Source organism: Ambystoma mexicanum, chromosome 1q (assembly GCF_040938575.1).
Source record: "Ambystoma mexicanum isolate Mex_15411 chromosome 1q, UKY_AmexF1_1, whole genome shotgun sequence".
Taxonomy (NCBI): domain Eukaryota; kingdom Metazoa; phylum Chordata; class Amphibia; order Caudata; family Ambystomatidae; genus Ambystoma; species Ambystoma mexicanum.
In genome coordinates this window covers 239,944,844-239,959,323 of record NC_090922.1, presented here as the reverse complement: position 1 = coordinate 239,959,323, position 14,480 = coordinate 239,944,844, and the positions used below count along the sequence as shown (strand labels likewise).

The window sequence follows — 14,480 nt, the reverse complement described above, 5'->3', positions numbered from 1 at the left end:
ACTAACCGCCAGACAAACTCCACGGGAACACCATCCTCGACTGGCTGTGCTTCTTCATTGCTATAAGAACCCAATGCCAGGGGTCGAGTGTCCGTAGTAGAGCATGTCTGCCGCGGAACAAATCTGGCTAGATGCTCCAGGAGACTCATAAGGACCATCCCAAAGCAGGACCTCCAAGTCCCCTCAGCAGAGTGCAGGAACGAGGGAGCAAAGAGTCCAAATGGTTTCCAAGATCCGCCACGGTGCTGTTTGCTAAGCGCTGAAACCGCCAAGTGCTGCTCAACCGAAAAGAGCCCGTAGCCGCTGATGACCTCCCAAGTACCGCTGCAGGAGCCCTCCAGACGTCCTCCATCTTGTCCCCACGACTGAGGCCCAGGAACAAGGGTCTGCACCACTGTGACAAGACAGAATCCAGCTGGACCACTCTTCTTTCAACCAGAGGTACTGTTTAGGCTTGGGTACTTACCTCATTGTCTTTTAGCTGTGCTCTTCTCAGTTGGGAATTGCATTGGCCTACCTTTTTTAGACTTGATTCCAACGCTTTTTCTCACAGGCTTAATGTAGGAAAAGAACGCTGAGTCCCTAGTGTTGCGCAGTGAGAGGTAACCTTACGATTGGTCGTTCTGGACATCGCAAACTCCATATTTCGGCCAGTGGGCAATGGAGTGCCCTTCCGACTACAAGGTTGGTTAAAGCCCACAAACCTCTGCACAGATGTACAGTCAAAAGTGGTAGACAGTCCATTCAATGGTGACAACCCGTTTGCAAATGCACTCGACATCCTACAGGGCATAAAAACTGGCACTGAGACAGCATGTTCATTGGGCTGTCCAACAGGAGGAGGCAGTTGTTTCGCTCCTCTAAAGGGAAAGTCTTGGGGGCCTCAAGGGTTCACCTCACCCGATCACTAGCCCTCCGTTCAACCACCCAGGAGGCAGATGGGGTACATTCTCAGGCCTACAAAAGTGGCAACCAGCATCCACAACAGACGCCAAAGCAAGCCTGACCGGCCCATGGCCCTTGCCCTCACTTCTGCATCAAAGTGTGAAGCCGGTTATCACAATTTGTCGGCCCGTGGTGTTTGCACATTTCGGAGAATTCTCCCTAATTCCCCACTACCCTAGAGACCCCCAACACTTTTGCTGGACTCTAGTACTTTTTAATTTTGAACCTGGAGAGAGTAAGACCTTTTTCCCCCACTCGTATTTTTCTGTGATTGGAACTGTTTATTTGGAGTCTGACAAACTCCATAGGCATTGTGGTACACAGCATCTTCAGTGCAGTGACACAGGGAAGTCTTTTAAATTTCCCAAGGTTTAAATGCCTTACTATTGGATGAACTACTGTTTCCAAGAGCAGTAAAGTGAAATTGACTACTTTACATTGCAACTTCCTAGAACCAGCACACACCATCTTACAATAGGGTGCTGGAGGGGTTACTTAGTAGCCCCTTTTTGTAGCTTCTCATGTAAAAATTTTTGATGTTACCCTTTACACAATTAATGGCTGGTGGCAGTGGTTACTTTTTACTACTGCGTTGTTTTTACTGCGGGCTGCGTTCACATGCCACAGTAAAGCACTGATGGGTGCCATTTTTGTCAAAATGGCCCTGGTCTTCTTTTTTTGCCATTTCTTGTTGTTTTGGTCCTTCTTGAGATTTACTCTGCATGCCAAACCAGGTTTGGTCCCTTTGTTTTGGCTTTGGCGGGCTTCACAAGTGAAACCCGCCTCTGGCTCCAGAGTGTCTTGTGGGGGCAGGAAGTGAGGGAGGTACCCGACACTCCCTGTGCTTGGTCTTCTATGAGACAAGCATGTACTCCCAGGTGATTTTCCGGCTGGCTGTTCGGCAAGGACAGCCTTTCTGCTGGGTGACTGACAGCTTGGCTGGAATGAATGGGAGCAGGCTGCATAAAAGCCGAGGCTTTTTGGCTTGGAAGGCAGAGTCGACCACTGGACGAAGGAATCCGAAGGAGAACTTGAAGAGGACGCCTGCTGCAACTCCTGGACCGTTGGTTTGCCCGTTGAAGCCCAACTGCTGTGCTGAAACTCCAGATTCGTATCGACAGAGAAGCCCTGTGAAGATGACTTCTGCCCTTGAGTTGGTGGGACCAGTCAACTCCAAAGTAAGCCACCTGGACATCCTCTCCGAGCTGGTTGAATTTCAATTGCAGTCGCTGCTGGAACCAAATTGCCAGGGAGAGGAACACCAGTTTGTGTGCATTGCTTTTAAGTTGGCCAAGAGCTAGAGGAAGATCTTCCAGACTCTCAGGAAGCAGGACTGACCGAGCCTGAGCCACCTGAACAGAGTGCTGGACCCCAGAAGCAAGGAAAGCCCACCTCGACAGCCAGGAACCGGAGTGTTGCTGTTTGCGGTAGTCACGAGAAGCTGAAACACCAAAGTGCCACTTGTTTGAAGCTTACCGATTGCCGTCAGTGACCATCCTGTTGTGGTGCAGGAGTCCCCAGAAGTCCTCCCTCTTGTCCCCACAACTGAGGCCCACGAATAACCGAGTCTGCACAGGAACAGAGGTTGTCTGCTGCATCTTTTCTTCAACCTAAAGGTATTGTAAAGTCTGAGAGAACTTACCTCTCGATGTAGATTTGCTTGCTCTTCTACTTCACACGTCTCCTGGCTTGTGGCCCTACATTTTATTCTTCTTTTTCACCAAAGACTTCTAAAAACATTGTGCAAAAACTTTTACTCACCTTCAAGAAGTGCTTCAGTCCACATAGACTTTTGGCTATTGACATTGGCTTAGCCTGGTTCCCTGAATGACTCTTCTCTCCTCTGTTATTGTGTTGCACCTATCCTTGCATGAAGGGGTTAACTTACTCTGCCTTGGAGGGTCCAAAAGTATTTGCCTGCTTAAAGAATTTGTGATCTCTTGTTTGTTCTAATACACCTTTTCTTTTGACACTCACAGCCTACCCTGAATGTACAGTAATATATTAAATGTCCAGTGTCTAGCTATTTCAGTCACCTTAGAGTGTAGGGACTGTCTGTAAGCCATCCACAATGGGTCTTGACTGATTCTGAGAAACCTAAGAGTGTGTATTTCTGAGTGTATTTGAGTGTTGCTTTTATATTGCTCCTTCTGAAGAAGGCTTGTGACTGGAAAATACATTAATAATTGTTTTATCAAGAAACCTTGATTCTCAGTGTTTGTTTGAATAATTGTCACTGTAAATCTCTATGTAACTCCACTACTACTCACATTGATCCCTCTTGAGATACGCCCGGCTGCTAGGCCACACTATCAACCTGTGTAGTTCAGACTTATACCAAAGGTTGGGTCCCTATTGCCAGGAGGATGAGGTTGTTGTAGTGCACCCAAAGGATGCTAACCCAAATCTCTACCTAACACGTGGCAAAACATCTCCACAGACAAATGGGTGCTTGATATCCTTCAACAAGGTCACTCTCTGAAATTCTAGGACAAATGCCCTTGCATGCCTCCTGTCCCCAGACGAGAACACCTATCACAGCTAATAAAGGAGGTTGATGCCATGGTAAAGAACGGGGCAGTAGGGCCAGTCCCTCTGTGGCTCTGGAGTGTACTGCAGATAATTTCTGGTTCGATTCTAGACTTGCAATGCCTCAACAAATTCCTTAAGTCCCATAAATTCATGATGGTCACGTTGCAGAATGTGGTCAACCAGCTGCAGGAAGGCGATTTCCTGGAGATTCTCGACTTGGAGGATGCTTACTTGCACATCCCCATTAATCGCAAACACCGGAAATGTGTGCATTTCGTACTTCAGGGAAGACATACAAAGCCCTGCCATTTGGCCTGAAATCGCTCCGAGGGTGTTCATCAGGGTCTTAGCTCTGGTGGTAGCGCCCCTTCATCGCAAGGGAAATTACGTCTTTCCTTACTTAGACTAGACGACTAGCTGATCCGATCCTGCTCTTCCTCGCTGGCAATCCAACACACCGCAAAGAACATCCAGACCTTAAACTTCTCTGGGGTTCTCGATAAATTATCAGAAATCCTGCGTAGTGTTATCTTAGAATGCGCTATTCCTGCGAGCCCACCTCAACACTCTTGTGACTAGCGGCTCCTTTGGAAGAGATTGTAGGCCATCCTGGGAAAGGTACAACAGCTATCAAATGCTTCCGTTGCTACAGTCCGATACATCAAGTCCCTGCTGGGGATGATGTCCACCTGCATCATCTAGTTCCCCTTTGCAGACTACGGATGAGACTCGAGTTTCTGGGCGCCAGATGTCAGCAAGTCATTGGCGCATGCAACAAGATCTCCCTTAATCTGGCATTCCGTCAGGCCCTGCAGTGGTTTTCACTTGGCTCGCATCTCACAGGGTGCTGCCTTTCAGATCCCTGCGGATCAGGCGACGGTCGCAACCAATACCTCTCTTGAGGGTTGGGGGAGCCCACACAGAGTATTCATACACTGGCTCCTGGAAGAAAAGGAATTGCACATTAACAACCTGGAATTGCAGGCAGTTTTCTGGACTATTCAGTCTTTTCAGCCTCTTCTCCAGGGGAAGGTGGTGCAGGTCTTCACGGACAACACCGCCACCATGTTTTACATCAGGAAGCAGGGCGGGAAGCACTCTCCTGTTCTCACTCGGGAAGTGCAGAATCTGTGGCACTGGGCTATTGCTCAACAGATGTTTCACAGCCCATTTCACCTGGAAGGCATTCAGAACACTATTGCAGACTCTCAGCAGGGAGCTGCGGTCCTGCCACAAATGGTGGCTCCACGAAGCACAAGTGTCTTGACTCTTCAAGTGGTGTCCCCCTCAAATCAACCTCTTTGCAACCTCTACCAATGCCAAGTGCCAGCAGGTATCAGGCCAAGAGTCTAGGGGACACCTTCTAATTCCCATGCGAGGGCCTCTTCCTGTACGCTTTCCCTACAATTCCTTTTGCTACGAGTGATCAACACACTGTTTCTGCTGTAAAATGATCCTCATTGCGCCGACGTGGCCCAGGCAGATCTGGTACTCTGACCTTCTCCATCTGTTGGTAGTTCCAGCCATCAAACTGCCTCCCCTTCCAGGTATGCCCTCCAGAGGAGGAGCAATCAATCCTGCACCACGGCACAGCATCTGAGCCTTGCGGCCTGACTCCTGCAGCGCTATAATTTGAACACTACTCGCTGCCTTTGGAATGCAGGAAGATTCTAGGAATTACTCTACAACTGCATGCTATGAACACAAGTGGAATCGCTGTACAGTGTGGTGCCTGTCGCGGAAAAGGTCTACGCTGTGCGTAACAGCTCAACAGCTACTCATACATAGTTCCCTTTCCTCCATCCTTATAGGCGTCCCCCAACATGGGGAATGTACTGGAACATTTGGCAGTGAAAAATTTAGCTTCTCCCCCCCCCCCCCCCTTAAATTTGGTATAGCGCTCGGGGGTGTGACCTCGGGCGTGCAAACGCCCTGCCGAGGGCTCCCCTCTCCAGCACCTCACCTCAGATCCTTTTTCTGCACTTAACTTCTCTTCAGTGCTTGCCTCCCCCGGCATATGTCAGCCGCAGGAGGATTCACTAGATGTGCTTCATGCGACCGCTCGTTGCCAGGCCACGGACCCCCATGCATGTCTTGAGTGTTTGAGGCGCGATCACTGCTGAGACGCATGTTTGGCTTGCAGCTGTCTGTCACATGGCATTGAAGAATTGGTTGTTGCGTTGGAGGGAGATCTTCCACACTTCTCCTCCTCCCCACCTTACAGAATTCAACTCCAGGGCCTCTCGTCAAGACAATGTAGGCCCTTTGAGCATGGTTCCACAGCGTGGCGACTACTTCCCACGGATCGGGGTTCCTCGAATTCAGGTTCTGGCAAACCCTAGGCCTCTAAGGCTACCAGCTCCCAAGCCGAGGGGCCAGGTGGCTTTTCCGGGCGCTTCGGGACAGACCTGAGGACAAACAGGCTACCGACTCCTAAGCTGAGGGCCTCAGGGGCTCTATCGGGCTGTCCTTTGAAAGGCGATAGTTTGCCCTCTTCTTCTACCCTAGGGGTTAATGGATAGTCTAGTGGCACCTCCAAGAGTCTGTCCTCAACACGATCCAACATGGCTACCGGCACAGGTGCTGAGGGTGTCCAGCCTACTGGGGCTCGCTTCAAGGTTGTGAGTAAGGACGATAGTACTACCGGCCGTCTGGCAGAGGGTTCGGTGCCTTCCAGAGGGGATCTCTAGGTTGATGCCTCTGCTTCGGGTGCAAGACCCAAGCAGTGTCCTCCCATGTTTGAGGCCTCTCTTGGCTCAGGGCCTCTGCGCCCTTCCAACCAGGGTGTGGTGCAAGGCTTCAAAATGGCGGAGAGCGACGTGGCAGAGCCTGCCAGACCGGTGGCCATCTTGGATCCAGCCCATCGCCTGCCAGTGCTTTCGCCCATCTATTTGGCTTTGCAGGATGATCTCAGCCTCCTTCCCTTTGGAAGCGGCAGCGGATCCTACGGTGCATGTTTCTGATCACTTCAGGGATACATCTACCCCTCGCAGTCTTACGGCTACACGTACCATGTGCTGCAGCGCTTTGACCAGGAGCGGAGGCCCAGTGCCTCGGAGGGCCAGGCCCCTAAAGACTGCGCCGGCTTGCGAGGACCGCTTCTTTGAGCGATTTCTCTTCCTTATGCTTTCCCCATATATGAAGGGTCTCCTTAAGGACATTTTGAAGGTCAACCTACAGGTGGTGCCATCCTGTCTCCCTCACCTTCCCCCTCGGTCCAGGCCTACTGGTTGTTCTGACCCATCCACCTGTATCAAATCCGCCCCCTCAACAGGCGTATGACCTGTCTGTGGCTCTGGGCCTTGGGGGGGTGGGGGGGAGAGAACCCCACTGGCATCTGTGTCCCAGGGAAGGCGGGGGGGGGGGGGGAGCCTGACATCCAGGATGATGAACCCTCTGCATCCGTTAAGGCCTTTCATGACTGCCTTTTTATGACCTTCAGGTCTTGGTGGAGTTCCTGGTGTCCCTATGCCCGAGGTAGCCCCCCCAGGAGTCTGGAGTGCTAACAGAGGACTTGGGAAAGCGCACCACGATCCGGTCTGGCATCCCTCTCCAGAAGGATGGTGTGGGAGAAGCCCAGGGCCAACACCCAGATGCACAAAAAGTTGGACAGCAGGTTTAGGCTGACTGGTGGGCTGCCAATCCTCCTTGCCCAGCAGCTGCATTCCTCAGTGGTGGCTGCGGCCTAGTTATATTCTAAACCATCATCTTTGTCGCCTTCCTCCACTGGATCCAACTCCAGTTGCCAATCGAAAAAAGGCCTTGAGTCTTCTGGAAAGCGCTGTTATTCCATCTGCGGAGTGCATCTGTGTCAAGCCAATGCATATACCCTCTTGGCCATGGTGGGAGCTCAGGAAATTTCTGCTTGACCTCCTTTCGGACACATGGACGTCCTTCAAAGCTGGGCTGGCAGATGCCCAGGCCTTTGCACAAGACCTCATGGAGTTGTTGGGTCTCCCCTAGCCAGGGCTGTGCCTTGGGGTCGAGATGAGAAGGATGCCGTGGTTGCACAACACTTTGTTTTTTTCTGACGTGCTGAAACGGATCCTGGATCTGCCCGCGTGGACCTTTTTCATTTGTCAACCGATGAGGAGTTGACAAAGAAACAAACTTACACTCAAACCGCGAAGTCCTTGGCCATCCTGACAAAACCAGGTCAGAAATCCTTTCCTCAGTCCCAGGGCAGGACCAAGTTCAAGCCTTGCACCTTCACCGGCTTCAAGGGGTTCCGTAACCATGGTAGACGGAGGCCGAACAGGAGGAAGCCGCAGAGGATGTCACACAGGTTTTTCCGCTCCCCTCCTGCTTCTGATGCAAAAATCAGTGATGTGAAGGTCAGGAACCACAACTCGACCGGTGGGGCGCGGGGGGGGGAAGGGGTTGGCTCTGTTCTTGTAGTCTCCATGGGCTTCAGTCTTCCTCTTCCTTTGCCTCTACCATCCCCTCCTCTTCATCAGATTGGGTCCCCAGATCTTTTACGGGAGGTCCTTTCATTCTTGGAGATTCAGGAGATGGGACCGGTTCCTCTTGTAGATGGGAGGTTCCGGTTACTAATCGGGATTATTGCAGTACCCAAGAACCAGGCTGGCCTGAGGGGTGTCTTGGACCTGTCATTTCTAAATCTGTCTTTACTGCTTGAATGCTTCAAGATGATTACTCCCACACACATAGCCATATGGGACTGTATGTTTTCCCTGACCTCATGGATGCGTATTTGCATGTTCCCATCTACCAACCGCTTCGGACATTTCTGCGTTTCACTATTGTCGTACCACTTTCAGCACAAGGTGCTGCCCTTCGGCCAGAACCCGGCTCCTCATGTCTTCATGAATTTGATGAACGCAGTGGTGGGCCTTCTCCCTTTGTAGGGCCACCATCTGTATCCTTATTTGGGTGACTGGCTGGTGAGGGTGAGGGTCACCCGAAGGGGTAGTGAACTCCTGCCAGAGATTGGCGGGTATCCTTCATCAGCTGGGGTTCTCCCGCAACCAGAGGATGTCACACTTGTGCCCATCTCAGGAACTGGTCTTCCTAGTGGTGCGTTGGAACAGTACTGTTCAATTGAGGTTTCCTACGCCTAAGAGGCTTCTGTCCCTCTGCTGGGCAGTGGGGCACTTTCTGGCCAACACGACCACCTCATCATGGGGGTTCCAGTCCATTCTGGGCTCACTGTAGAGCATGCTCGCCTCAACATGAGGTGCCTCCAGCTCCACCTGGCTGCAAATTGGGATCAGGAGACTGGGTCTGTCGGACCGGATCCTAATTCCTCCGCTCTTACTGCTCGCTCTTTGCTGGTGCAGGTCTGTTGACCAGCTGAAGGAGTTTTCCTGACAATTACTGCTGTTTTTAAAGCCCTCACTTGGTAATACTTGCTATGTGCAGTGGCTTGGCCATATGCCAGCTTGGTGTTCTCTGCCAATTTTCTACCTCATTCCACCGTTTAGCATCAGGATCTTCTGCTTGGCTGCTGGTGTGAATTTGTCATTCCCCAGACCTTCATTTTGGGACGTACAAAGGTGCCAACAGCCGTTGACTTAGTCCTGGGACCGATCCCTGCCATAGTCCGGGAGGATAGCTCAGGGGCAACGCGTGTGTCTTAGAAGTAAGACAACGCATCGCAACACAGGTTACAATCCCGTGCTTGCGCTTAAAAACTCATCTATGGTATTAAGCGCGTTATAGATGAAGAATTATATGCAGCTGCGTTATTTTGTTCACCCTGCTGCTGGGAGCAGTTTGTTCAGGTACCCTTTTCGCATTGAAGTCTCCCTCTCTAGTTGGGTTTGCGTGTCCCCTTTCCTGGGGTTGACCATTGTAGCATCTAACCATTTTTAAAGTCATCCCTTTAATTTCTGCAATGGTAAATGCACTTGAAACGCGAACTGCAACTGGTAATGTTTATTTCCATTAAATGTGTCCAGTAGGTAAACTGTTACTGAAATGTTCATTGATTTTTGGAAGCTTTTGGTAAGGTTCATTGTGGATTCTAAATGCACTTTTCCTCACACAATTGTGCTTCCCATTCTAATCCCACAGCATGCCATATGTTAGGAGCCTACCAACAGTTCTAGGGCTTTTCACATCTACTTGGATTGGGATGTCTCTTAGAGACACTGCACTTAGTTGTGCAGGCTAGTAGGTACATACCTGCTTTTTTGGATTTTTGGTAGCCTGATGTATCCAAACCCCCAGCGGAACCCTCCATCTAATTTTATGCTTGGCACGTGCCTTTGGCAAGGACCCACACATAGACTTTGGTTTTAGGTGAGTCCTTTTATGGGCACTACTATTAGGTGTACTTGGTATCTTTTTAATATTGTTTTACTGACGTGCTTATTTGAGCCGATGGTTTTAGATGTGACTTTATTAAAGTATCTATTTTTCAGTACATAAGTGTGGTGCAGTTTCTAGATTTGTGTGGACTAAGTGTACCTCTGTTTCAACCTACTATCTCTACCTGAGAGTTCAGCTTGTCGCTCTTATAACACTTTGAATGTTTGTGAGGTTTGACTTCTCTTTCTTGTCGGGTGTTTTGGGACTTCCATTTTGTTGTAGCATCCTCAACTGAGGGTGGTACAAAAACTGCATTAAAAGGAGGTTATGCATGTTTTCAGAAACCAGCTCTTTCCATTTCGGCTTTCTTTGCACCATTTTTATTTTTGCTAATGCACATGGTTAACTTGTCATACCACCAGGGGCGGTGAAGGCGGGCTGCAGATGAGGTTTGACCCCGTTCCGAGCACTCAGCAGTACACAGTCCCCACTTCCAGCACTTTCTTGTCCTCCACAACCACTACCATCTCCAGCACAACCTCTTCCTCCCTGAGCACCACAACTACCACGTCCTCCACCAGCACAACCTCCAGCACTGACCTCGGGGATCGCCGAAGGTAAGAAATCACCATGTCCCATCCCGGCTTTATTCCTAGCCCAACAATTTCCGAACTGTGCCCTCAGTAGTGAAAGGCATTAATCTCCCAGGGGTGTTTTTTTTCTCTGAGAAAATCAGATTAACTATAACATGGAAATCTGTGAGAAGTACCTGTAACATTTTGGTATTGGTTAATCAATGCTCTGGCCTTTCTGCTTTGTGAAAATGTCACCATCCTTCTGTAGCTTTTAAAGTGCCTTTTCGTGCTAATGACGAGCATATATTTCTTAGTTTGAGTCTTGTTGAAATGGCTCTCATTTCATAAAATCACATTCTCCATAGATCCTACCAAACCCCCGTCCGAGATGAGGAGTCGGAGTCACAGCGGAAGGCCCGCTCTCGGCTCATGCGGCAGTCTCGCCGGTCCACACAGGTAAGTGATATGTTGCTACTTTGTGACCTGTATATGAAGATGAATTTGTAAACTGAGCTATCAGTATGGGAATCACATAGCTGGACCTTAGTTGCATGCATTATTCTTCCCTTTGAATGCGGAGGTGCAGCTGATGGAGCTGCAATCAAACCTCTGGAGGTATAGCATTCCGATATATCATTGCTGTGTTCCCCTTTCATGCCGAAGTATGAAACTGTGGTGCAGTCAGCATAGCGGTGCTGCAGGTGGGTCCAAGAAGCCCTTATTTTAGAGTTTATGCATATTTCATTTTCACATTCTCTAATTTAGCATTTCCAGTTTGGTTTGTCCTTTCACCCAAAACTCATTCTTGGCTCATAACATTCTAGTTTGATATTCTGCACTGCAAGTAGCAGATCGGTTCACGTTTCCTTACCTGTGTATATAATATAAGATTTATTTATGTACTATTTTGTAATCTTATTTGTGAAGTGTTTATGATTTACTGCACAGTTCTGTGCAAAGACATGTGGGAGGGTCAGTAAGCTGGAAACCAGAGCTTGCCACAGCCTTCTGCTGCACTCCCCTGGGCTTTTCGCTCTTTATGTGGAAACTGACATGCACTTAAAGACAGTCAGTACTGGGAGACTGTTTCCTTTGGTCCTTGTCTATGTTGCAACTTTTCTGCAACATGTTACAAGTGCACATTCTTCCTGTCATTTCCAAAGGCCCTAGACAACCTCAAAGGATTTTTTTAGGAGAAGTGCAGATGTGCCTGGACAGGGCTAGTGGCAGCTAATCTTCATGTATTTTTAGCCCTTTTTTGCCATGCAAACCCCGTTTGGCACAGAAAGGTGGCATGGCTCCAAATGGCCATGCCATGAGGTTCTTTGTCCTGTCCTTTGGCCATCTTGCCCCTTCACCTTCACCAGGTCGAGCCGATCCGGGTCGGTCCTTATTTGAGCATGCATTTTCCCTCGAGGCGGGCTGCTTTTACAGGCTTCTGCATGCATTGTGTGTGTGCCCCCACGATGTGGGCTGGACACTCTTGTTGCAATCCACATCCTGGGTGCCAATGAGTCTGGTGTGCTTTGAATAACTTGGACCACTGTGGTCCATGATTGGTCCACGTCTGGTGTGCCTGTACGTGAGCAGATCTCCCATTGGGTCCTCTTCGTTTTTGGCGCGAAGGAGATTCTGGATAAGAGAAGGCTCCAAACACCCGTACCAGGTCGATCTCTTGATTTCTCACTGAGCGAAGGATAGGATCCAAGTAGCCTGAAACCAAGAAGCCGAGTCGAGGAACTGCTGGTGACCTGCTGGAAGGTTTGGCAACCTGAGCCCGCTGTCGTCCCGCTGGAGCACTCTGCATCTGATTGAACTAGGAAGGTCTGCAAAGACGCTTCGACCCATAGGAATAGTGGGACCAACTATTCTCGGCACCTTCATCAAACCCTGCAAGTAAGCCTTTTTGGAAGTGTCCCTGGGCCAACCAGTTGGCCGACCAGCTTTCACAGGACCTTGGCTCTGATACTGCTGCCGTTTCGAGGAGCCACTTGAAACTTTGTACATTGCAAGCTCTGTTTTCACAACACTCTCATACTTAATTTCGTACACTTGCCATTCCCAGGTCTGGAGTAAAGACAGGGCGCCCGAACCGGAGTACACGCGTTACTGTGGCACAGCCGTGGTGACGAACTTTGCAGGTGCCTTGCTGCGGTGACCCTCTCTGCCCTGAAGCCTGTGAAACTGGCATGATCCATCCACAAGAAGTGGACAAATCGCTTAAGTCCTGTTTGGGCATCAACGCTGTAGCTTCATCGCTGAAAGCGCAGAGCCGTGTCATTGCCGCATTTGAACCTGCAACCGAAGTGGACTCAACTGCCAAAGTTTGGTGCGGAGTGCACCAGGGGTCAGTGAGTACTAGCAACCCTTAACAGTGGCCCCTAGTGCATCCATGCATTTTTACGCACAAGTGTCCCCTGAGGGACACACTCCTTTCCACTGTAGCCTGAGCCATCGAACCATTCCTGTTAGGACAGTTTTTCTGATGTCTATTCAACTGAGGCAGTACAAGACTCCACTCTTAGTATAAGGCTGTACCACCTGCGTACATGGTAGCGTAGGCAGAGCAGCAAGGCTTATCTTAGCACGGAGAGAGGGCAGTAGGATCAGTAAAAATTAAATTATGATACAAATGATCCAAAGAAACACTGCAACACTATGTATTGTAAAAATAAAGGATTTATTTAAATACAGGTAGGCCCAGATAAATCTAGGAGGTAAGCACTAACACATTATATGAAATCACAATTATAAAAACACAACACTATACTTGAAGGTACACAGACCAAAGTATAGACCTTATTGGGAACACCTAAAAGTAGTTCTAGGGAAGTCCAAACCTTTTCATACACATTCAGTATAGGTCACACCCATTCTTGGGAAGTAAAAACCAATGGTTACGTTTCACAATTAGATTCAGTAATGCAAGGGCAGTAGACCCTACCAGTTGTACAAGGACGCTCAGTAACAAATCACATAAGCAGTCAACTGGGCAATATACTTTTTGTGAATAGTGGAACACTTATTCCAGGTACAGTAAAAACTACTTTTGTGATAACACACAGTTATACTAGGTGAGTAAAACCTAAGGATGTAATATTCAATTACAGGTGCTTTTGAGATTGATCAGTGAAACACAGATAGAGATGAGCAGTAACTCTTGTAAGTTATTTTTGGATGGCATACGCTAACACAAGGTAAGTAAAACCCATATACTATTTCAATCTCACAAGCAGTCCAGGTTAGATCTTTCCCAGCTATAAGGATAACTGAAGTATGACTTATCAGGGGCAGTTAGAACCACAGACTCTAGGTTAGATGGCACAGGGAAATTAAAACCCAAAGTTGCACTTTATTGAATCACTCAGCTATTCTAGGTAGGCAACAACCTAAAAAAGACTTATTCTGGACAGGCTAGCAGCAAGTCAGGGTAAGCAAGACCCAGTTGGGGGACACTCATACCATTATCCTCAAAGGACTAAACTGGTGATACCAACACTTTACGTTTTGGAAGAGGCACAACCTAATCACAGGAGAGTAAAATACCTTCACATCTACTTTCTATAAAATGACAAAACTGTTTCTAAGGAAAGAAAGTTGTTAACCATGCTTTTGCGAATAGTGCATCACACATTCAAGATAAGTAAGAACTTTTGGAGCTGTTCACTCTTAGAGTTACAGTTACCAACCAACTCTTTAAAAATAAGTAACTTTTAAACACTTATTTTCTTCCCTAGGCAGAAGTCCCAATCCCTTCAAAAGTCTTTCCCTGGTTCTTGGAGCATGAGTGTTCTCAGTGGCAGAAGGGGGATCACTAGGGACTAGTGACCAACAGACCGTGTCAGAATAGTTTCTTTAGTAGCAAAAGTTAGAGTTCCTTAGGAAAACTGGGCAAAAAGGTTCCCACTCACTGAGGTATTAAGGAAAAATATCCCACTAGTAAAGCAAAACGTTCTGCAGTTGACCCAGGTCAGGAAGATTTACCAGTTATGTGAAAATCTTAACTAACAATTCCCAACTCCTGGAACCTGTTCTGCCATTTTGGGGGACCCTCCACGAATAGTGGGAACTTATTCTGCATCACCTCACCCACCTTCCTGAGCTGCTACAGACCCTACAAGAGACCTCTTTTTTGCCCTTCTGCACTACCGCATG

At 48.7% G+C, this 14,480-nt stretch overlaps 1 protein-coding gene across 1 annotated transcript in view; it reads left to right on the top strand.

Moving 5' to 3' along the window:
* PPP1R12C (protein phosphatase 1 regulatory subunit 12C) overlaps window positions 1–14,480 on the top strand; it is a 1,339,157-nt gene that overhangs the window by 624,525 nt on the left and 700,152 nt on the right. The window contains exons 12-13 of the mRNA XM_069638043.1: window positions 10,173–10,367; window positions 10,691–10,781. Coding sequence (XP_069494144.1) covers window positions 10,173–10,367; window positions 10,691–10,781 — 286 coding nt within the window. The remainder of the gene's footprint in view (window positions 1–10,172; window positions 10,368–10,690; window positions 10,782–14,480) is intronic.